Below are 23,999 nucleotides of genomic sequence, written 5' to 3' on the forward strand. Positions count from 1 at the left end.
CAACTGGTCAGGGAAACTCATTTTCAGGGAAACCACTGTTACAGTGTTCCAGACCAGTCTCTAGGCCTGTGTGAGTAGGGCTTGAGTTCATACTAGTTATAAACTGTGAGTAGTTCGGACTAAGTTTTCGTTCTCCACACTGGTAAGATTACCTCTCTTTCTATTTTCTCCCTTTTGACAAACTGTCACTGAAATAGTGCTCCAAAAAATTAAGGAAATTCAATAAGTGCTTAGATTGTGTGTACTTTAGCTTGCAATACCAACCATTCCTGGACTACCAAGCATAGGATAATAAAATGGAACCCCTGGTTTCATTACAGTATGCTTTGGGAATATGCTGGCATAATTTTAACACATATATCATTATTTCATGTAATTTCCTTGATCTGAACAATAGTACTTTCTCTACAGGTTATTTTTGTCAAAACAGAATAGTCCTTGTTAAACAACACATAAGTATGATTGTACACAAATGAATACAGATGTAGTTCAGTAAAAAAAAGTTTTATTTGAAACACAATCTACAAAAGGTTGAACTAAAGGTTTATCATTTAAAAAGTCTGATAGTAAAACCTATCTTTCATTAAATGCCACTTTGCATCTAAAACTTTATGCAACTTTTATCAACTCAACACTTGATAAAATTTGGTTGTTTATTCAGCTGGTTGTCAAACAAGAAAGAAACTCAAAAAGTAAGAAAAAAAGTCGCAAAAACAGCAAGAAGAAGATAGAATATCAAAAATAAAATTCAGTTTTGCAAACTAAATTGCTTTTATATATCAAACTGCTGCCATTTTGCAAAAAGACTTTGAATAGAAATCTTTATAGAAACGAAAGATTTGTTCGGACTTGAGTTGTAGGAAATACAGTATTTGAACATGCATGAATATGCTACCTGTTCTCTTGAGTTGGATAATAAAAACATCTTACAAAAATGAATCAGACGTTAGGCAGAGTTATGCCCTGTATTTATACAAAAGTAAACATTACTTGTATAGAAAAATTTGTCGACTTTCTAAAATGGAGCTTCACCTTTAAAGTCTTATAGTCAAAAAAGAAATGTGCTCTTTCACGTTTGGCTCGCCAGTGTATGTTAGAAAAGCAAAGAATGTCCTTCCTATGTTCTATATTCAGTTTAGAGCAAGCTGAAGAGCTCTTGTCAGGTATTACTGCTCACATCTTAGGCAGTGATTGGCATGTTGTCCCTGTAAGTTGGCCTTTGAGGAGCACTGTAGCTGCACAGATCCTGGTAGATGCGAGCCATCTGGTCAGTGGCCACATCATCAGACATCTCTAGGTTTGGGTTGTTGCAGTAAGGCTGGGCACGACGCATGTTCATTGTCTCAAGCACGTGCTGGCAGTTCACTGAAGTGATCTGCCATGAGGAGAAAAAAAAACAAAAAATGATGTTTTTTGTTTTTTCTCAGAATAAAGCCATAACTAGCTCTTGTTTCAAAACTTTCAAGGCTCAAAAATAAAGTGAGTGTCTGAGTGAGACATGTTATCATTTCACACGTCTTACCTGGACGATGATCAGTTTGTTTTTGGCACTGTTGTGATCATGCAACTCTTCTCCAAAACACAGAGTCACTGTTGGATCAGGAGCAGGAATCTGACCCTCCTGGTACAGCTGTAGAGCTGGAGCGTATAAAACAAACAAACGGCTGTTTAGATAATCTTCGCAAATTATCAGTATCTAGTCTTACTTCCTTTAAGCGAAAGAAATATAAAACAAAGCTGTATTTTTCTGTAAATCCAAAATATGGAACCAATATAGAGCCTCACCTTGAAGAAACCTTCCTGTATCAAAGATCTTGACAACAGCATCCCTGTCAAGTTTGCCAGGCATTGAGCCATATTGCGAGCCCACATCTCCCAATCCGCTCCAGAAGACACGGCTCTGGCACAGCCTTTTGATGTAGATGCCGTCTTGGTTTGCACGGACCAATACACCTCTCTCCAGGTGGCCCAGAAGCTTGCGCGTGACATAGCGCTGCCGTTCAAACTCAATGAGTTCAGCGGGTGGGAAATAAACACTCTGCATGCTGTCTGAACTGTAGAGGGCACCCCGACCCAGGGGTTGTTGCGGAGAGATTCGGCATCCTTCAGGATGAGTCACCAGTGTGGAGTGCATTAGCTTTCCTCCATAGTAAAAACTGATCATCATTTGGCAGAGGGCTATAGAAGAAAACATTTGGTCAGATTCAGAAATGAAAACAAATATGTACAAATGTAACAAAAACATGGAAGCTGAAAGCTTGTCTACAAGTAGATGATATAAGGTACTCTCATGGATAACAATAAGCAAATACCTGAACTGAGACTGCTCGATGGCAAAGGTTCTTGATGCAGTGGGAAAGCTGTGAATTAGAGGAGGAAGAGGTGGGTTAAGGCCTTTTTTTCAAGGCAGTGGACACGACCACAGTGTCATGTCTTTACTTTGCTGCGTCATCAGAAATGCCATTTCTCTATTACAATCTCACGAAGAAATAATCACAAGAGTCAGCAAAGTTTTACAGGATGTTAGTCAATTGTTCCATTGCAGAATTCAACAGTCAAGTAAATAACCTCCATTTAGCACCCACAAATGCAGAGACATTGAGTTTTCCGCTGGGTTTATTTTGTGAATACATTCAAGCTTATGTCTCTCAAAAGTGGTGTCACAACAACAGTGTGATATATGAAGGCTGAGACAAAAGACTCAGTGACAAATTGCTGTGAATAGCTTCATTTAATCTAGCTGTGTGTTGCATTGTAAACTGGGTACAAAGTATAATCTTACCATTGACACTGCCCTGGGACCAATATTCTGGACTGGCTTGGATGCTACAGCTTTCCTCCTGCAAAAGGACAATAATATAATAAGATGTTATTAAAAGCACCTTTGTACACTTTACAGCTGTGAAGAAGCGGGACGGTTTTCATGCTGAGTGCAACAAGCGTGAACCCCGTGAAGCGCGTGAAGTACTGCAGGAGACGACACAGTGTGGTAAGGGGGGAAAAAAAGTGACAAGAAAGCTAAGTGACAATAAAGGCTAAGTGCATCTAAATATATGTGGGGGTGGGGTGGAATGAAAAAAAGATTTTAAAGTTAGACATCATCTCACCTCTTTAATGAGCTCTTCTAGCTCGGGGTTGCAGTCCATATCTGTGATCTCACCAGAGCTGGTGGTAGCTGTCACAGCCATCACTGAACTTTTGCCGTCTGTGGGTGAAAGAATAGTAAACAATGAGTCGGTTCAAAGTGCATATATAGTCTTTTAATTATTCACTGATATAGGAACTACAGTCTGTAATGTGTATTTTGCTCTCAGTTCTAATCACAAATGAAAAAGTGATTTTCCTAACTGCTAGAGATAACAGAGTGTATTGTGAGATATGATAACACAAACTCACGTTTTTGCTCTTCTTCTGGAACAATGCGGTACACTTTATAAGGCTCAGATATATCAAGCTGTGACCTCTCAGTCACCTCCTCGAAGTCAGGGCTTTTATTCAGGGCACAGCGAAGTCTGGTCTTCCATGTTGCAGGCTCAGCCTTGTCCCCCTCCTTATACTTGCCTTTAAACACAGCCCAGGCCTTGAGGATAAAAAAAAAAGTATATGATTGTACTGGATAAAACCTTAAGAATTTGAGAAGAGACATCATTTTTGTAAACTCTTCTTTAGAAAGAAAGAAAAAAGAATGAAAGAAAGAAAATCTAACAGTTATATAGCTACACCACAATGCATTAAAATGTATCGACACTTCATAACACCATAACTCTAAGTTAAAAATGCACAAAAAGGACAAAAAGAAAAAAAGTGAAAAATTATTTTAATAGTCTAAATCACATAAAAGAATCAGACTTATAGTCAAAGGAGAAGTGCTGGACAGCTTTAAGAATCACAACAGTTCTGGTTTTAGCGCGCAGGACTGCGCAAAAAAAACAAAAAACAAAACAATCTCTAAATGGGGCAAAATGAGACGAACCTTAAAAATGGATGCGTCGACTTCTTGGTTGTAATCCTGTTTTCCTGCGTGTTTCCATGGAATTCGGAACATAGTGCGGCTTTCATCCTCCCACAGGAGTCCAGAATACTGCGCACTTTGGATCTGCTCCATCAGCCACTGCTTCAGCCTCCGACCTCCCGTGTTTGACATCTTGATGGTGGAAACTCCTTTTAGATGGCGCGCTTATAGCTAAATGTGGAGAATGTCGCGTAAAGTTCGTTAAATAGTATAAGTTAACTTTCTTTAAGATATTATGAAAATGTCTTATCTCTTCGAGCCGAAGTTTATAAAGCGCTATCGTCTTTTTAAAAAAGATAAATTAAAATCAAAGGCACTTACAGATTGACAGGTAGATAAGCTCTTGGCAGGGGGTTGTGATCTTGATAGAATGCGCACTGTCAGATTTAATCAAGTGAGTTCTCCGAAACGCATGCCTTTAAACTTTTTTGTGCCCCGTGTCATGAATGAATATATCTGCGGTAGGATTTGACAACGCTGCCACACTCTGACCAATGACGAGTACTGACGCTTCAGTAAGACTGCCCATACCGGAAGACTTTTTCTTCTAACCGTGGGCATTTACAAGAAATGGCCTGACACAGACGATGGTTATAAAGTTACTGCCTACGCTAAAAGCTGCGTGGACGCGGCGCTATGAATAAACCCGTAAAGTCACAAGTTACCTTGTGCTTTGAGGGGATTTCTACTCTCCAGACCAAGGTACTATATCCCTTCTGCGCCCACTCATCCTCCGATGAGAACGTTCAGAAAGTTGTGCAGGTAAAAGTGGTCAGCTGTCAGTCCGATGGTGAGGTGGACTGATTCCATGTGTCAGAGACACCTGGGAGATGTTCCACTCTTACCGTTATTTAAAACGATCGTGATGATATGTGAAATATTAGGCTCAAAACGGGGAACCGCAGCGTATTATTAAAACAAAACATTAACTATTATTCTTCCCAGTAAAAACATTTACTGTTATTCTCTGTCCATCATGAATTCCCTGTGACATCATTTAGGGACTAATGTGCCTGTTTATTACAGAAACTGACACTTACTGTCATAAATGAACTAAGATTTCAAACAGAAACATCAATCTGATTCTTACTTTTATATGAACATAGGCTTATATGAACTTCTGTACACCACAAAAAGAATACAAAAACAAAGTAGCGAGCTAATTAAATACTCGATTCTTTATGCACATGTAGAGTCATTTAAATAATTTCATCATCTGTTAAAAAAACAAGACTTGGGAGATTTAGTTGGGATTCAGTTCAATTCATTACACATGTCATAACAGCAGGCTTCCAGTTAGCATTTTAATATTTTGCTTAACTGTAAGGTAGTTCTCTGGAAATCCTGCCAACAATTAACCTGTCTGGACATGCCTATGTACAAAAATCCCCCCCACACACACACACTTGGTGTGTAAAGGAATGTTAAGTAAACACACACTTTCAATGAGGTACTGCTGTTCAGAGGAGGAAACTGGAAGCAACCCCACCAGCCCAGCAGGAACGAATTCCATGGAAAGACTTGCACTTCACTTCTTGGAAGGCTGGCTTCATAACGTAATCCTGGCTTCATAACGTAATCCTTATTTTAGACTTTTAGACTGATATTTGTTTCATTATGTAAAACAATAATGAAACAAATCTCATTTTTTTCCTTAAGGAAAAAAAATGAGATTCATTATTTTAACCATTCTAACGTTTTATCCTCAAATATACATCTTGAGCTAAATCTGCTTCACTATAAAGACAAAGACACCGTTGTCTTCATAGGTTGGATTTATTAGCAATTCCATTTTTTTCTCCGTCACTGCATTTCTCATTATAAAACACAACAAAACAAAACACCATAAATACACAATTAGGACAACAAACATTATCCACAAAACTATAAACAGAAATTCTTTAAAAATCTGTTTTGACACAGTAAAAAGATAACATCAGAGCTTCGGTAAAATCAGGAAGACTTTAACATTTGGACTACAGGCGTCCTGAATATGTAGTTTTACTTTAAATTCAAATTCCCAAATTTAACCTGCTGTTAATAAACTTAAAGGAACATTTTGCCTTGTTTTCAATGTATTTTTAGGTGTCACTCATAGTGGTTTATTTGTAACGTCCACAGTGCGGTCTCCGTGTGTCAACCTACTTAAAAAGGTTTGGCTCTTCTTTAATCCTGTGTGCCTGGTGAGGGATAACTTAGTACCAGTCCTCTCAGCCCTGCAATGAATGCAATGAAGAAATAATTGCTGGGAACTGATAACAGTTTTCTTTTTAGCCTCACACTATTCTACTAGTTTATATAAAGTAGAATAAAATATATAAAGTTTTGTTGTTTTGGTGTGGATTGCTGATACTAGATTTTGTAACAAATATTGGTACAAGTGGTGTGTACACAGCTTGGAATTTTCTCTACGATGAACCAAATGAAAGTGAAAGTGCTAACTATACTGAAAGAGCAGTATCCAACTATGTCAACATGAATATAAATTACATAGGCAGTGATAAACTCATTGTTTTATGGTCTCTGTAGGTGGCTAGTACAATGCTTATGATGTATGTTGCAGCTATTTATATGTAGGATGAATGTAACAACAAATTTCATGCTGTCAAACCTACAAACACAAAAAGCAGTGCTGATTTGCAAACTCGTACATATCAAATCAACCATCAGTTTGGTTTTAGATTTAACTAAGATTTAACAGATTAGATATTTATATAACTATAGGCAAAATGTTCATTTAAGATGCCGTTAACTGATTATGGCATTAAGGCTGCTGAGCTGAACATTGCAGGAGTCCATGTGGAAACAAAGGTCATCACTCATCATGGCTAAGGTGCTGAGGTGTTTAGAGTAAGGCGTCTGTGAGCACCAATACCCCTGTTTTGGTTGTAAGGGACTGTGGCGGGTACTGGTAGTGGTTATAGGTCTGTAGCACAATTCTAAATCAACCTCCATCTCTTCTTAAAAAACAGACGCGAATAAAGTAAAAAGTGCTCGATATGTAAGAGGGGATTTATATTATTTTATGCTTTTAGAGTTGTACTGTAAAAGCTATGACTGAGGGTTGATTTGGAAATGAGTACAGAATAGTAGGTACTGCCTATTTCCAGGCAGCAATTGACAGAAGTTTGACATGACCAGACTTGTGTTTCAGCTGCTTCCTTCATCATCAGCAGCATCAGCATCAGCATTGGATGGCATGGATGGGTAGCCACTGACAGTTATCCAGCTGTGATCACCTCCCCTCTTCTGGCTCTGCTGTTGCTCTGTGTACTGGCTCAGCAGGGCACCCACCTGCTCCTGGTCATTGAATGGACTGGGACGGAAACTTGACCGTAACCAAACTCTGTACTGAAGATGAGAGGGGAAAGGAAAACAATTAATTAAAATAAAAAAATTTTATGGTTAAGGTCAAACTACATAATACAGTTTTACATAACTCACTGTCATATATTTTATATACATGCAACATGCAAATATTTTAAGCCTTATTTGTTTTATTTTTTTAATGACTAATTCATAGCTTTTGAAAATCAGAAATCTCAATTTAATACAATTTTTCAAATTGAAAAAGAATTTACCAAAAGAAATATCCAACTTCTGACAAGTACGTTCATTAATACACAATACCTCGAGCTCCTTTACCACTAAATACTGCATCCGTGGAGTGTAGCATCGAAGCAATTAGCTTGTGGCACTGCTGAGGTGTTACTGAACACTTTGGCAGTGCCACAAGCACAACTTTAGCCTGTCTGTATTTTTGGATCAGCTGTTTCTTGTCTTCCTCATAGATTATCTGTAGGGTTAAGGTCAGGCGCAACAGAGTTGGCTGGCCAGTAAAGCTTGGTAATGCCATCGTTACCAAACCATTTGGTAGTAAAGCCTTGATGCATGCTCAATCATCCATGTTCATCCGGAGCATTCGTCATTCAGATGAGTGACAAAATGTTTCTCCCACTAAAAACTCAACGTCTAGATGAACAGAATCAACTTTCTGGCATTTGGCATCAGACACTGTGGGCAGGTGATGAGTTCTGCTGGAAAAGGAAATCAGCATCCCCATAAAGCTTGTCAGCAGATGTATGCATGGAGTACTCTAAAAATCTGGTAGACAGCTGCACTGACTTTGACTGGACTAACCACAAAAAGCACCAAAAGATAAAATGGCACCCCAAGTCATCAGACTGTGGAAACTTCCCGCTGGACTTTCAACGTGCCTCTACGGTTTTTCTTCAGATTCTAGAACTTTAGTTTCCAAATAAACTTCTACTTTCACCTGAAAAGAGGATTTTGTCCCATTGAGCAACAGTCCAGTTCTTTTTCTCCTTAGCCACATAAGTCTCCTTTGATACTGCCTCTGGTTCAGGATATGACTGATATTATGAATGTGACAGTTGTAGCTCCTTTGCCAAAGACTGTGCTTTGTTGGCTCCTGATGCACTAACACCAGCCTCTGTCCACTTCTTGTGAAATTCACCCAATTTCTTGGCTCAACTTTTGTGTCAAGGCTGTGGTCATCCCAGTTACTTTTTCTACCACATTTCCCCCCAAGACAGCTTACCATTAATATGCTTTCATATAACACTCTGGGAACAGCAAGCTTTTTTACCAATAATTTCCTGTGGTTTGCCCTCCTTGGGGAGGGCGTTGATGATCATCTGGACAACTGTCAACTCAGCAGTCTTTCCCATGATTGCGGTTGCATGTACTGAACTAGACTGAGACACGCACAATATTTACACTGACTGAATAGTAATCTGAGATACTAGATTCCTGATTTTCATGAGCTAAAATACATATCAACACAATTAAAACAAAAAAATAATGGAATGTTTCACCATGTGATGAATGCAGAATATAGTAAACTTTACATTTTAAAATTAAGTTATTTGAAAAAAAAAAAAAAACTTTTACAATATTACATTTTTTTTTAGATTTGCTAGTATAGTGACTTTTTAGTATAACTGTATTCATACTGTAAGTTACAATAACAAATATACAACATAAATTGTCCTCTCCAAAATTCACAGATCTCCTTGAAACATAGTTGCCTCATACCACATCTACAGTGTCTTCAAACAGTACATTAGTCTGCTTAACATTGAGAAACCGGTGGATTATAAGCTATAAATACATATCCACCCAAGTTTCATTAGAGAACATGTCAAAAGCATAGTTTGAGTATTCATACCGAAAAGCTAAATTTACAGAAAGCAGTGTAATTAAAATGGTGACACACTTGTTTCTTTTTTTTCCCCCATGGAAATTGCAACTCTCTTGTTCCTCTTTTCCTAAACCTATATGTAATTTGTGCAGCTTATATATATATATATATATATATATATATATATATATATATATACACATACATACATATATGTCTGTTGTCACCAGAGATTCGAGTGTATTTTGAACCTTCTATGAAATATTTATATTATTTATATTTAAAGTATATTTTAATTTAATTTAAACTGTCTTATGTGTTTAAAAGGGAAGTGTGTGTGCTTGTGTGTATGTAAGTGAGAGCGCAAGAGAGAGTTGAATGAATATTTGCTGCTCCACATTGTTAAAAAAAAGTTTGTCGTTTCCTGATCCAATAACACCGAAGTGAACTGTATTGTAATTAGGGGTGGGCGATATATAGACTATATTCGATATATCGCAAGTTTTCCATGTATGATGGTTAAAGTGGCTTTATCGTAACCATCGAGTATAAATTTCCATGGCAATATTGAACTGTCTGCATGTAATTCACTGTGAGGTTTATTTTTCTGCCCACATGCTGCAAATGCAATATCAGCCCCTCCCAACCGAACAATTTTCTACCTGGTACACATGCGGTGAGCATGTGTGTTTATATACTACCAGGTAGCGAAAAATATGTCGACAGTGGGAATTTCAGAGGAGCGAGGGGATGAGACTCACTGCCATTTGTATTTCACAAGGAGGACGTCAAACAAAATACGGTAATTTGCAAAACGTGCTGTAAAACTATTGCCGCAAAAGGTAGCAGTACCGCAAATTTTTCCCACCAGCTGAAAAGTCATTCATTGCAAAACGAACAATGTTTTAAACTCTGCATGTCAATGTCTCCCTACACACCAAAGAAAATGTTAAATAAACCAGCTGCGATACCTGTGAATGTTCTTGGTCTAGGGTTGACCACAGAAAGAGTCTTACTGTGACAGTACTATCATACCTGAAAAACCTCTGTGTGCAACTGATGGTTAAAATAAAACATTTCAATTCATTCAGATGTTTTTTATATTGTGTCATATATATCATATATATTTTTTATATTCAAAGTTGGAAAAAAAAATATTGAATGGTTGATTTGAATGAGTATACCAGTGCAATTTCAGGCACTACATGCTTGAAAATAACATTTGTTTTTGGAGGTTATTTAAACATATCGTGACATACATATTGTGTATCGCGATATAGCTTAAAAAATTTTTTTTTTAAAAATCGCATTATTAGATTTTCCTCACATTGCCCGGGCCGAACTGTAGTACAGTTTTTTGACTTCTCAGAGCTAACATAAACACTAGAAGTCGGTAGAAGGGGTAGTTATCAGTAAGTGTATTATATGCAGCAGCATTACTTTGCAGTAAACATTTAAATGTTTGTTTAATAAAAGGTCAAAAAGGGAGGTGCTGTAATGATGTCCAGGAATTATTCAATTATTTTGTGCAATACCTTACTCTTTAATGAAGTGAAAGTCTCTATCTTCCTAAAATTAGTACTGTCACACTCACCCTAAAAACCAAACAGAGCACGACTGACTCATAATATTAACAGAACTGTAAAAATTAATAACAAATCAAAGCAAAGATTTAAGATAAGCCATCGATAAACTCAGTCATATCCGAATCCTATACAACACCTGCTCCTATCTGTCATTATACCATCTTGATAAAGAATATGAATCATGTCAGAAGCATTTCAATTGGTACACAAACTGAAAGTAGAAACTCATAAAATCGGTAGAAGCTCACCCAGTGAGAAATTTGTTCAAGTCATAAGATTAGTAAATTCTGACAAGGCTCCAGTTTATTGCCCAACTTCACAATGAAGGCAACATGAAAGACCTGCACCTTTTTAAATTCATCATGCTACTCATAAGCAGATAGATCTGCGGTCATCACTGCCACAACCTACCGGTGCACCTGCACACCCACACAAACACGCTTTCCAATTGTCAGATTGTTCTTTTTGTAAATGACAACTCAGTGATCCAGTTACAAGTGAGCATTTGGCTAGCTTACAATATTATGATCTGTAGCAAATTTATAGATACGTTTAAGGCTTTTTAGAGAAATTGAAATTTAAAAAGCCTGGAGCTTTTTTGCTTCATTCAGCTTCAGGAACTTGTTTTTCTAACCTTTGTGAACTTTTACAGAATGTCTACAGACTACAAAGCTTTAGTCACTATGTATATTACACTGTATCTCACATGCACTGTAACCATGACCACTGATACACAATGTTGCTAGAGCTGTATTGAAGACATTGCTGAATTCAGATTCTTCACTTTCTATCTGAGACACATGTGGGAAAATCACAAATACACAAAACCCATTTCCCTTTAAATCCTCGAAGTCAATGCAAAGTCTACCATTTTTTTTCCAGTCATGTTATTTTGCAAGATGCTGACAGTAATGCTTAAACACGTGATGAGCAGTACCGAGCTAATGCAATCCCAGCAAACCCCCTACAGTTCCCCTTCTGTGTGCAACGACTACTCCAGTGCCAATGGAATAGAATAACACAGTTAGAGCTATCGCTAAATAAATTAGGTAAAATTATGCAAAATGTTTAAGCCTGTCTACAACCACATTTTACCTCTGCTGCCAGTATTTGAAATATTATATTATTAATATATATAATAAATAAATTATAATTAAAACGCTTTACAGTAACATTAACAATAAATGAGAAATGTATGGTTAATTAAACAAATTAGCTTTTACTATTAAACTAATGGTAGAAAGTTTGGGTACAACTGAAGTAATCTAAACTTATCTGGTTAATAACTGTTGTTTGAAACATGTTTTGGATAGTTATAATGTAAACATGGAACTGATACTTAGAATGCTTGTTTTAAAGATTATACTGGCAGGTAGGGTGGCAGTGGTTTAAATCACAAAACTGTGAACCTAGACCACAGTTTGTGTCCTGTTTGACGAACTGTTTAATTTCATTTTCACTTTTGTTTACTTGGGCTTTGTCTTGCTTTTCGGTTAGGCTTAGGCATCAAGATAAGTCAGGTTTACAAAAAGATTTGATTTTCTGTTAAAATTCAAGTCAGGAGAAGGACCAATGTTGCCAACAAGCCTGCACCACAGGGCTGAAGCTAAAGGAAACCATGGATATATATTTGAGATTTGCTTTGACTACACGACCATAGTTACCTGGAAATATTTTCTAGGACAGACAATAAAGTAGGAAGTTAAAATTCACATTTAAAGGGGACCTATTATGGTAATTTGCATTGCCATGTTTTTATTTCTGGACTATGTGGACTTTATCTGATTCATATTTTTTTTTTTTTTTAAATATTATCTTCTTCTAAACTTTGCTGCAGTTTCTTAGTTCCCACTGTAATTGGACAGTTGACTCAAAGGCTGGCATAACAAGTCGTCCTTAAGCTGTGAAAACAGAAAAAACCCATCTGAGAAATTGCTACAATATTAGGAGCGGCCAAATTTACAGTTTGGTAAATCCTGAAAAAGAAAGAAAGCACTAGTGAACTCAGACATCCACAGAAGACAACAGTAGTGGATGATCGCAGAATCATTTTTATGGTGAAGAGCAAACCAAGTGAACAACACCCTCCAGGAGGTAGGCGACATTCAAGTCTGCCATAAAAAAAATAAAAAAATAAAAAAAGACTGCATAAAAGTAAATACAGAGGGTTCACAGGAAGGTGCTGCAAGCCACTCATAAGCCTCATAAAGGCTTATGAGTGGCTAGATTGAAAAAAAAATAAACATCTAAAAAAGCGAGCACAGTTCTGAAAAAACATTCTTTGGACACATGAAACCAAGATCAACCTCTACTGGAATGATGGCAAGAAAAAAAAGTATAGAGAAGATTATAAGAACAGCTCATGATCCAAAGCATACCACATCATCTCTAAAACATGGCGGTAGCAGTATGATGGCTTGGGTATGCATAGCTGCCAGTGGCACTGGGACACTAGTGTTTATTGATGATGTCTGTGAAGGTTCACAGTCATCCAGGTCATCGTAGTCTAAGGAGCTTGGAAAGAAAAGCATCTAGACTTGTTGCTTGAAGATATTTCACCTCTTATGTGAGAAGCTTCTTCAGTTCTAGGGTCAAAATGTGGAGAGTTCCAGATTTAAGCTTTGTGGAAGTGTCCCCCCAAGAGGGACAATGGACCCCCTAATCATCCTCTACCTAATCACATGAGCCAAGGTGTGAAAACGGGTGTAGGTCACAATCAGCCAAGGTTTCGGGTGAGCTCATTGTGAAACCTAGCCCCACCTTATCGTGATTTCCTGAGGTCAAATGGCCCAGGATGTGAGTGGGAATTAAGGTGTCGATGTGACACAGTACAGAAGCAGCTGAATTCATTTTAGGATGTTCAGAGATGTACTGTCTGCTCAAATCAAGCTAAATGAAGCCAAATTAATTGTCACTGTATTATGAAATGCCGCAAAACATACAACCAAAGCAACCCCGGAGTTTATTAAAGCAAAGAAGTGGAATATTTTTGAATGGCCAAGTCAGTCACCTGATCTTAAACACAATAAACATGCATTTCATTTGTTGTAGACTAAACTTCAGACAGAAAGGCCCACAAACAAACAGCAACTGAAAGAAGCTGCAGTAAAGGCCTGGCAGAGCTTTCAAAAGGAAGAAACCCAGCATCTGGTGATGTCCATGAGTTCAAGACTTCAGGCTATCATTGCCAGCAAAGGGTTTTCAACCAAGTATTTGAAATGAACATTTTGTTTTTAGTTATTCAGTTTCTCCAATTACTTTTGAGCCCTTGAAATGAAGGGATTGTGATAAAATGCTTTAGTTCCTCATATTTTTTTTGTTCAAACCACCAAATCAAAGCTGAAAGTCTGCACTTCAACTGCATCTGAGTTGTTTCATTTAAAATTCATTGTGGTAAGTCCTTTAGTTGGTTACCAGAGGTGTAGAAGTGTGTCATGGGAGGTAGGTCCTAGATCAATAGGAAGTGCAAAAGATTGTCCATAGAATCTACCAAACAAAGGCTCACAGCTCTGGACAGAGGCCATGGGAATAAATGGCCTTTTCTCCCAAGACCTATCCATGGTACACTCTCAGCTGCAAGTACAATAGTATGAGGGCAAATCCATGCAGAGCTGAAAAGGAGCAATAGTGAAAGAACATCTTGGAGAGAAAGGTGTCACACAACACCAGCCTAAGAGCAGACCAAACCAACCTTTCAGAACAAAAAACAGTCAATAACAAGTCTGCAGAAGGAAGACCTGAATAGCACCAGGACCTGACATCCAAACATACTGGGTAAAGAAGCTAACTGCACTTCACAAAAGCCTGGCAAAAAACAAATAAGTGAGATGCTAACAGCAGGTGTTCATCCAGGTGTTCAGACTGGCTAAGACCAGGTAATCAAAGCACCATCTACTGGTTGAAAGAGTAATACATCAAGACTCTAAGAACAGTAGTCCAACCTGAGTATGGCTTGGATTGATGAGAAGAAAGTCTAAAACTCAGCAATCTACACATTAGAAATACCTCCATGAGGTAAAAAAGATGATCAGAAGCCAGCTCAATAGATGGAATAAGATCTAAGATATTATAATACACATGCTTTATTGGTCATTGGCTACCCATCTGGAAGAATAAGCTGGCCACAGAAAGACATGGATGCCACTCATGATCGATCTGCAACTTGCTAAAAAACATTTAACTAAATATTAGTGTGGGTTTATGTATATATTTGAGCATGTATTTTTACTTTTGATCCTGTATGAATTAGACAAAATCTAAAATAACTTCAGACTTGTGCACCAACTTCTTGTTTTTTTAAAAATTACTGAAGATGTATGCTGCATAATGATTGCACCCAACGAAAACCCAAAATTACCATGATATTTATGCCCAGGATAAGTGGATGTAAACTTCTGACGATAACCTTATGTATATATGTATTTATATATAAGAAAAAAGCAAGGTAATATTCTGAAAGTGGATGAATCAAAACTAAAAACATTACAGGAATGGTTTTTTTGTTTTGTCTTTTTTAAATGTGTGATCACAGATTAGGTACCCTAAAAGTTAAAACAGCTATGCAAACCCGTGAAGCTGCTGGTGGCAAAAACAAAACAAAACACAAGCAACTTTTTAGAAAGGTGAGAAATGCAGAGATGATCCTCCTTGATGTGCAGCAGAGGAGCATTAGAAACCCTTGCTGTGAGTTCTGAACATAAGAGTTAGTACTAAGATGTGTAGGTGATTGAATGCAATATTAAGAACTTAGGTACTATTTTAAAGACTGGATTACTCATTGACAAAATGAGTAATTGGCTTGTGTGTACAAAAGACCATTATGCCATTGTGATATCAAAATATTTGAGGGTTTGTAAACCATTGCATATAACAGAAGATGATCGTGTGTGCTGGTTTAGTTTTCCAGTTGTAAATCTCAGATCTGTCATTTCAAACGAATACTTCTTGTCCTCAACAAGAATTACAAGCAATTTAAAAAAAAAAGAATATAAATAGGTATGCATCAGTTGAACAGATTAACAGTTGCTAGACTGACCACAGACTGCCTGTGCTGTGTAATGGTGTATGTGTCATATCCTGTGTGCATGTACGCGTGTGGGCCTGTATGCCAATACACCACAAAGCTACTGCTAGAAAAAGATAGTTTCTAAGCACTTTATTTGACTTTGACTTTAAGCTGAAACACTGAAGTAGTAAAAGGGAATTGGATGCATTCTGTAGGTAGTGTACAGTGTGTGTGCATTCATGTCTTCTCTGTTTCTTTGCATGTTTACCTCTGAGACTTGTGTAGTCTGGTACTCCTGCAGCTGCTGCTGGAAGCCATAGTTTGGCCCAACAAAGGAACGAACAGCTTTGACGGCAGACAGACATTCCTCCCAGCTATAGTGGGTGACAGTCATCAGGTAGGCCACCACCATGGTAGTGCTCCGTGATACACCTGCAAGGCTGCAAGAACACAAAGGACATTTGGCTTATTTGGCTCTTTTCATTAAGCAGCTGGATGTTTAATACCTTACTTCCTACGGTTAACTGGTAAAAAAAAAAATGGGACAGGCCACAAACCATCAGGACAAATGTCATGTTGACTGTGAAAGTACCTAAAAAAGACGGCTGATCTGTTCTGGTTTTGAGTAGGAAGCTGGCTGGATGTAAATACCTACCAGTGAACTAGACAAGATCCACCATTCAAGCGACATTCGTGGATGAAGCTAATGGACTCTTTAAAATGCTGCAGTCTGGAAAGACATAAAAAGGCACAGTAAAGTTTTCTGAGTCAATATAGTATTGCTCATCAAACAGAAAACAACAGTTCACTTTTACTAAGGTCATAGTAACATTTAAGGAGTGTAAAGCTAAAAATGGAATACACATTATAGGATATGAAAAAGGCCACCTTGAACTGAAACTGTGTTGAAGGCCCAAACGTTGTGGTTCCATACAGGTTGTTAAAACCATAATAATACACTAAGATTAGCTGTAGAAACTACAGAATACTCTCAGATTTAGAGATAAGTTCAGAAATGTGTGAGGTAGTTTCAACAGATTTATGTTATATCTCAGAAACAGGAGAACATGCTGTGGTGTGTTTTTTTTTTCCCTTCAGCTACTCCAAGCTGTCATGTGAGAAAGAGGTTGGATATGCTCAAACAGAGAGTCTGTGGTCGACCAGAGCACAGACAGTAGGGACAGACAAGGGAAGTAAATGCCGTCATTTTGTCTTAACTGCAAAATTTGGTCTTTTTCCAGCACTGGTTTACTCAGTGCGAACAGAGGCATTGTTTTAGGTTTACACCAAAAATACAGCAAATGCCATTTAATGGGTAAATTTAAAAATAAATCACCGCTAATTGTAAGATCACAACAATCCACACAAAACATCTTCCAATATAAAGCAGCATAATGCAATGCTACTGCTCCTTAAATATCCTCCTTATACACTGTCAGGAAACACTGCTGGTGTTTTGCATAATCAAGAATTGCATGGCTGATAGCGCTGTCTCTTGAGGAGCAGATGCTGGTTACTCAATAGCAGACAGGATAACAGACTGGGGCTAAAATAGACTGTCACTTTACTTTTTTCCTCCTTCCTGAGATCCAAACTCTTCTTTAAAAGATGTCTCCTCAGCACTTTGTTCTGTCATCCTAGCACAGAAGTTTCCGGCAGTCTTGTTTAATATGCAGAAAACTAAGTTGTGAAAAACATTTACGGTTAAGTAGAACTGAAAAGAAAATGACTGTGAGGAGAACACTGGAACAAAAATAGTCCTCTAGCAACAAAAAGCTGTTAGATTACTGTATGTTTAATATGCAAAATGAGCTTCTGCATTTCTATGGTGATTTTTAAAAATATAATTATATCAATATGCCTAAAACAACAACAACAAAAAATCATTTTTAAAAAAAGAGCTTCCTCAGTTATGACCAAAGCACATCACGTTGATGCAAATGCAAAAGTTTACACCTTCATGCTCTATGCACACTAACAGACTTTCTCAGAGAAGGTTCAAAAAAAAGGGGAACCCCTGGCTCTCTACAAATATCTACATACATTGTTAGCAGCTATATAAATAACATTTAATGCCATTTCAATTAAGCACTTGCTGTCTTGGGTGTGAATTCCTCATAGCGTTCACTGTCTTCAGTGTGAATTTCACAAAACACTGACATCACAAAATGCACAGAAGCTTAAATAGGTTTAATCTGCTTGCTAGTTGCTAGATGCATTTATTTTGTTATGCTACTTGTTGTCTGCTGCATGAATAACAATAAAAAAGGGCTGTTTCTGCAGTCTGACCACAGTTTTGCTGTATTAGTATTATTTATGTGATTTAGGACACAGGTCTAAGATTTGCTGTCACTTTAGTTTTCTTTTGTATAGTATGTGATGATTCCTAGTGAGGAAGTATCTAAACACATCAACTTTAACCCTTTTCTGCTAAACTGAAGCAATCATAGAGGTTAAGGTTTTTCAGAAAGCTTTAAACTTTTACAAAATCCATGTGAGAGAGTTTCTGCTGTGTACCATCAACATGTAACAGAGGCCATCACTTGTAATGACAGGGGCCCCTAGATCATGGCATGCATGGTGGGGCGGCAGTTGGCCTCACCCTCCCATCACTCAGACCGGCGATTGTGACAGAGGGGGTTTATTAAAGCCCTGGGTGGTCGATGCAAACAGCCAGATGTCACACTTAGGTTTCCTTCCTCTGCTGCCTGAGGGAAGGACGCTTGATTGCGACAGTGGAGGTCAGACATCTCCAGCCCAACAATCATCAACTTCCAACCAGCCACTAAACCTCAGTTCTCACCAAGTTACATTTGACTCAGTTCTACTTTTTTACAAACTAAAGCAAATAAAGTTCCCCTTCAAATCAAGGAGAGGTTGAGTAACTGTGGAGCTCAAAGTAACGCTGAGAATTTTTGACCCAACAAGGTAAAGTCTTTGACATAATGTACTGGAGATTTATCAAATTCCTAATAATATCCCACTTGTACCTATGCAGGAACCCTGACTAACCACGTCAGCACTAGTCTGTCTGCACTAGTACCCTACTAGCGCAGACATAACAACGTAAATCCTCTCCAACGCCAATAAAGATCTTAAAGTAAGCCATCAACCAGGGTCATATGACACTAAAGTTTAATGCTTAAACTCCAACTGAATAATGGCTCTTTACTGTCCCCTCAGTTCATGCTTCAAACTTAAAGCAACAAGGGATGTGTGAGGTCAAAGACTGCTATGACTAATGTGTCGTGTTAGCGGCTGCTCCCAAAGCAGCAACAAGTCAGACTCTGGATGAACAGTGACACATTAAACATACTTACTCATCTGTTATTTTTTTCACTTAACCTTTCTCTCACAAGCACATGAAAAATAAAAGCCCTCTTTTGCTCATTCTTTAGGAACAGGATGAAATGAAGTGAATATTAAATAACTTTAATCTATCATTAGATGGCTGTAACTCCTATGTATGACTACTATGTTTGAGTTACTGCTCTTCTCCTCTCCTATAAATAGTCTACTGCATATATTTTGAAAATCGCAAAGGAACCAAGACATACTAGAGGGTGAAAAAGAATCCACCAATGTTTTTAAACCTTAATGTACGCGTTTACTCACAGGTTCTGGCTGGAAGCATCAGCTGCATGAATGCAAAGGTATGTCATGTCCTGCAAAACATTAGTGAAAAATGTTAGGAGACAGCTAACTAAAAATTGGACAAGTTGTGTAATACTAATAAAAAGACACTCAAGTGAATTAGTGACATGATGTGTTAGCATCTCAAAAAGACAGTGTCTTCAAGAGAAGTTTAGCGCTCTGTGTAAGACTAAGAATAGTTTCCCAGATTACAATTTTAAATATTTGAGATTTCATCACATATGGTGTATAATATTATTTAAAGAATGACATTATTATAGATTAAAAAGAAATTACTTGATGCAAAAACAAGCTTAAAACCAGCTAAAACCACAGTCGGTGTGGAGCACCAACAAGTTTGCTGTCATTGTACATGTACAACGAAGAGCTATTGTAATCTACTCTATTCTATGCAGAGGAGACGAGAGGGACTGTGTTGTTTATTGTCACAGCACATTTCAAACCCCAATGACCTTTGATGTCATAGGCAACATAGTAATGCTGAACAATATAAACTGTTTATTAACATAAGCTGACAAAGCTTTCTGCATTTAAAATAAGCGTGCCTTGAGTAGGACAAGCGTCTCTGTGTTCAACTGACTTTGATATTTTTGTGGTAAATTACAAAAAATCTGTCATAACAATACAACAAAGGAGGCTCCAAACTGATAGAAGCTAAATTTATACATGAAAAGAAAATGTTAAAACACTTTCAGAATTATAGTAATTGGTGTCCTTAGTTTCTAAACGTTTACAGGTTTGTATTAAAATAGGAAGTGGCACGCACGGTAGTAAACGTGTCCCTTTTCTGGAAGATATTGCTGGAATCAATTTCAAAATCAGTATATATTTATTTTTAATATTTCTTCTGTTTTATTTGTACAATTTTCAGTTAATATATATGAGGTATGGGGTTTTATTGAATTTTGATATTTTTTTTTGGAAAACATTGTAACCTTTTGTCAGTCTGGTTGTACATCAATATCTAATGTGTTCCCCTGGTCTTGGTCACTCAAAACAATGCATTTACAGTAAGCAGTGTGTGAAACCAGAGACAATGTGAAACTTACGGATATATACTGTGGTTGTTAATATCGGTGTTCTAAATCATATTTCTCACACTTAACATTTTTCTTTACCAGAGTAAAAAAAAAAGTTCACAGTTTTACACATCATAAGATTCTGTCTTTTAATACACATGAACCTCATAATTTTAACTGTCAATCTCAGTCTCAAAACTTCAAAGCAATCCAACCATAACTCATCACCACCCCCAGATGGCTGAAAGCACAAATTACATTATTAACATTGCATGGCTGACCTTAAGAAAAAAAAAAAAAAATAAAACACCAGGTAAGATTTTCCACAGAAAGTAGCAATTTTTAAATCATAATACATCCAGAAATACTAACCATGATTTCCCACTAACCTCAAACACCGGTTTTGCATTGTTGTACACAGACAGGATGTGTGTGATGCCATTCTTAGATAAACTTTCTCTGTTTTCGGAATCTGTGACAAGGAGGGAGGGAAACATATCTCAACAGGTCCTTTGGTATGAATCTTACACAAATAATCGTGACTTTGAACAGTTACAAGCAGCTACAGAAGCAGGTGTGTGAGTAGTTTGTTATCCTGCAATATTACTTAGTACAGATGGGCTAGTGGTCACTTGTCCCTGTCATTTTAGCTATATTTAGCCATTATACTCTTACCGTCATCAAGGCAGCTAAAGTTAGAATGTTCCAAATGCCATATTAACTTGAAGAGGTTGCGTCGGACTAGTGTGAAACACAAGGCTCTGGATTGTTATTTTAGTTTTTATGCCACACATTCTAGCAATTTAATTTTCTTGTGGGCGAGACTAGGGCTGTGCGATATGACCAAAATCTCATATCCCGATATTAAGACATCTATCGTCGATATAACGATATAAATTACAAAAATGTAACATTTCCTGTAAATTCTGTGAATCTCGGGCATCTCGACTTGGGTGAAGTGTTTCCAGCTGGGTGTCGTGTACCTGGAGTCGAGTGTTTTAACTGATGCATGGAACTATACATTTTTAGACGTAAGTTGTAACGGCCGCTGTTTTCTTTGTGAGTATTTATTACACAGCATGCTGCGGAGAAAAGTCTGTTCTAACGTTTGAGTCTAAGGTTTATTTTTTAGCACCTGGCGGCTCTTTTTTGCTTCTCATCCGTTAATACTCTGCATCTTTCACGTGACTCGTTTTATTTTGAAAAGTCTCAACAGGATCTTGAGCTTTATTGTGAAAGGTTTATGTGGAAAATAAACAAGCGGACACCCCGTGGTTTTACCGTCGTTGTTGCTAACGACAACGCATAAAAAACAAGCGCTTGTCCGTCCGTAGTGTGGTTATATTAAATATAAGAGAAAGAGAACTTTAAGAAATTAATATAGCCACTACAGTGACCATCAAAATGATGAAAAAATTATTGCCGTAAACAGTTTATTTTGCGACACCACGAAACAAACGATAGCGTAAAATGAAACGATAGACGTTTTTCTATCGTCATCCGATATATATCGTTATATCGAACAGCCCTAGGCGAGACTTTACAATATTACATTATTTTACTCTTTAAGCTACAAATATATGTGCTTGAAAGGGAGGGCTTATGTTAAAAATATGTATCACCTTTTCATATAGAAGATTACGTTATGTTGAGTTAAAATTCCACTAATTAAACATTATTTGAGAATTAATAATACTTAAAGTGTGCTCAGAGCAAAATATTGTACTCTAATGCTACACCAAACACCTGGCCCAACTGGGCTTTCTATACTGTATGTAATTAAAGCAATAAATCTACATACATGTTTGTCTTACCTCTTATATTCCCAAGGTAGAGTCCATCAACAACCTGTGAAGGAGCAGTCACAGACATGTTGCACTTAGAAGTTCATTACAATTCAGCTTCAAGAACCTCGCATGAAAAGAACAAATGTTCTAGTTCGAGCCAGATTGGATTTAAAGCTTAAGGCTTAAGATCCTAGTGGAGCTATGAGCAAAGGAAACGTTCCTTATGGCCATACAAGGTTTGAAGCAATGATGCATGGTTATCTGAATGATGTGATGGGTGGCAAACAGCCACTGAGTGTTACTGTACAGCTTTGGTACTATACCTATGAAACAATAGCTGTATGAAGGTAATTAAGTGCTGGATTGATTCTAATGAAACATTTCACTACAGTACCTGAACACTGTTGTGGCAGTTCAAAATAGATGCGGATGACCAATTTCATTTTTAAGAACAAAACAATATAAACAATCTTACTTTTTAATAAAAGCAAAATGAGTTAGATTTTTCTTTTTAGGAGGACCCTTTTAACTGTCAATTAACAATGAGAGTGCAATATCACAGCAACAAAACATGACATGCAGACACCGATGCTTAAGGTTGGCAAACAACAGTATTGAAGGTTAGAGTCTACCACAGGAGCCCTGGCTTGGATTCAAATTTGTTTTTTGTTTTTTTGACAGGGCAGAGCGTGTCACGTGATTGATTAGCGACGAGTGATTGGCGCCTGCGTTTACCAGCCACGCTTTGGACTTTTAACCATCAAAAACACCCCCAAACAGCGTAATGACATGACATAAACAACAACAGCAAACCTACCTTATTCATTCCGTTGCCCATGGTATCCCTGGAACAGTCTGCGGTTAGCTAAAAGACTTTAATGCGTTGAAGAGCAAGGATATGGAATCCAAAATGCGAGGTTAGCCTGTGTGACTGCACTGACTCTTTAAGCGGTTAAATAACCTTCGCTTCAGACGCTACTTTTGCCTCATATTTAACAGCATTATTAGATTAAACTGCTTTAAAACCACTTGTATTTGTTTTAGCTTTGACCTCGTTTCAGCCCCAACAACAGTTCCGTCATGCTGTGTCGTCTTCCGGATTATTTTGACGTGAAGCGGGTGCAGCTGCGGGTTCATCCGGCGTGTGACATCACAGCATGTTGCAGGCGACACAACAACTGTGCTTTCTGAGCTTACACCTTCAGGGGGAAGCTAGAGATAAGCTCACAATCAGACCTAGTATACAGTATAAGATTTAAACTTAATTTTATGAGGAACACAGAAAACCCATAGATATCGCTGCAATTTCGCCTCAGCCCCACCTGGATTTGAACATTTTTCGTAAACGGGGATCAAAGTTAACCCTGTATGGTTGTTTAGTCTTTAATGTTAGCCCTCTATGGTATGCTGATGCCTTCAGGCAGCAAACAACATTTTTGGTGATTATTTTTATTATTCTTTTGTGACACAAGACACCTCCGTGCTTAGCTAAACAACGAGTAGATGAGGTATTGATCTTTGATCTGGGGGTGGGGCAATCCTTTCCGGGGCCAAGTCTGCATGTGACACAGCTTACAGTCCTAGCTGCTGCTAAGTCTAATTTCATTTTTATGCATGTTTAAATTGAAATACGTTTTTATGGCAGATTCTGATTTAATTTATTTACTAAAATACCATTTTTGGTTTGTTGCCTCAGAGCAGTATTATGCAGTTTGGCCACTTTTCTTCAGGCAATAATGGTAAAACATTGGCTCTAAATTCTGGTCTTTGGG

At 37.6% G+C, this 23,999-nt stretch overlaps 2 protein-coding genes across 2 annotated transcripts; both read right to left on the reverse strand.

Moving 5' to 3' along the window:
- Nucleotides 1–639: 639 nt before the first annotated feature.
- irf8 (interferon regulatory factor 8) lies at nt 640–4,492 on the reverse strand. Its single transcript, XM_005467127.4, has 9 exons — nt 4,334–4,492; nt 3,974–4,183; nt 3,397–3,580; nt 3,108–3,205; nt 2,783–2,840; nt 2,313–2,360; nt 1,786–2,178; nt 1,523–1,638; nt 640–1,375 (listed from the first exon to the last, which is right to left on the reverse strand). Exons 2-9 carry the CDS (start codon nt 4,142–4,144, stop codon nt 1,181–1,183), a joined length of 1,263 nt encoding a protein of 420 aa, XP_005467184.1. The 5' UTR covers nt 4,145–4,183; nt 4,334–4,492; the 3' UTR covers nt 640–1,180.
- Nucleotides 4,493–5,887: 1,395 nt separating this feature from the next.
- Nucleotides 5,888–23,753, reverse strand: dusp22a (dual specificity phosphatase 22a). The gene is made up of 7 exons (XM_003442322.5): nt 23,045–23,753; nt 22,255–22,288; nt 20,830–20,912; nt 19,383–19,432; nt 16,423–16,497; nt 16,036–16,207; nt 5,888–7,363 (listed from the first exon to the last, which is right to left on the reverse strand). Exons 1-7 carry the CDS (start codon nt 23,063–23,065, stop codon nt 7,163–7,165), a joined length of 636 nt encoding a protein of 211 aa, XP_003442370.1. The 5' UTR covers nt 23,066–23,753; the 3' UTR covers nt 5,888–7,162.
- Between the last annotated feature and the right edge of the window lie 246 nt (nt 23,754–23,999).

The sequence above is a fragment of the Oreochromis niloticus genome, linkage group LG1, assembly GCF_001858045.2.
Source record: "Oreochromis niloticus isolate F11D_XX linkage group LG1, O_niloticus_UMD_NMBU, whole genome shotgun sequence".
NCBI lineage: Eukaryota > Metazoa > Chordata > Actinopteri > Cichliformes > Cichlidae > Oreochromis > Oreochromis niloticus.

Coding starts and splice junctions, on each gene's coding strand:
- irf8 (XM_005467127.4), bottom strand. CDS start 4,144: ATGTCAAACACGGGAGGTCGGAGGCTGAAGCAGTGGCTGATGGAGCAG. Junction 3,581..3,973: donor TCGACGCATCCATTTTTAAG/GTTCGTCTCATT, acceptor TTTATCCTCAAG/GCCTGGGCTGTGTTTAAAGG. Junction 1,376..1,522: donor ACAAACTGATCATCGTCCAG/GTAAGACGTGTG, acceptor TCCTCATGGCAG/ATCACTTCAGTGAACTGCCA.
- dusp22a (XM_003442322.5), bottom strand. CDS start 23,065: ATGGGCAACGGAATGAATAAG. Junction 20,913..22,254: donor CTACCTTGGGAATATAAGAG/GTAAGACAAACA, acceptor TCCTTGTCACAG/ATTCCGAAAACAGAGAAAGT. Junction 16,208..16,422: donor GGATCTTGTCTAGTTCACTG/GTAGGTATTTAC, acceptor GTGTTCTTGCAG/CCTTGCAGGTGTATCACGGA.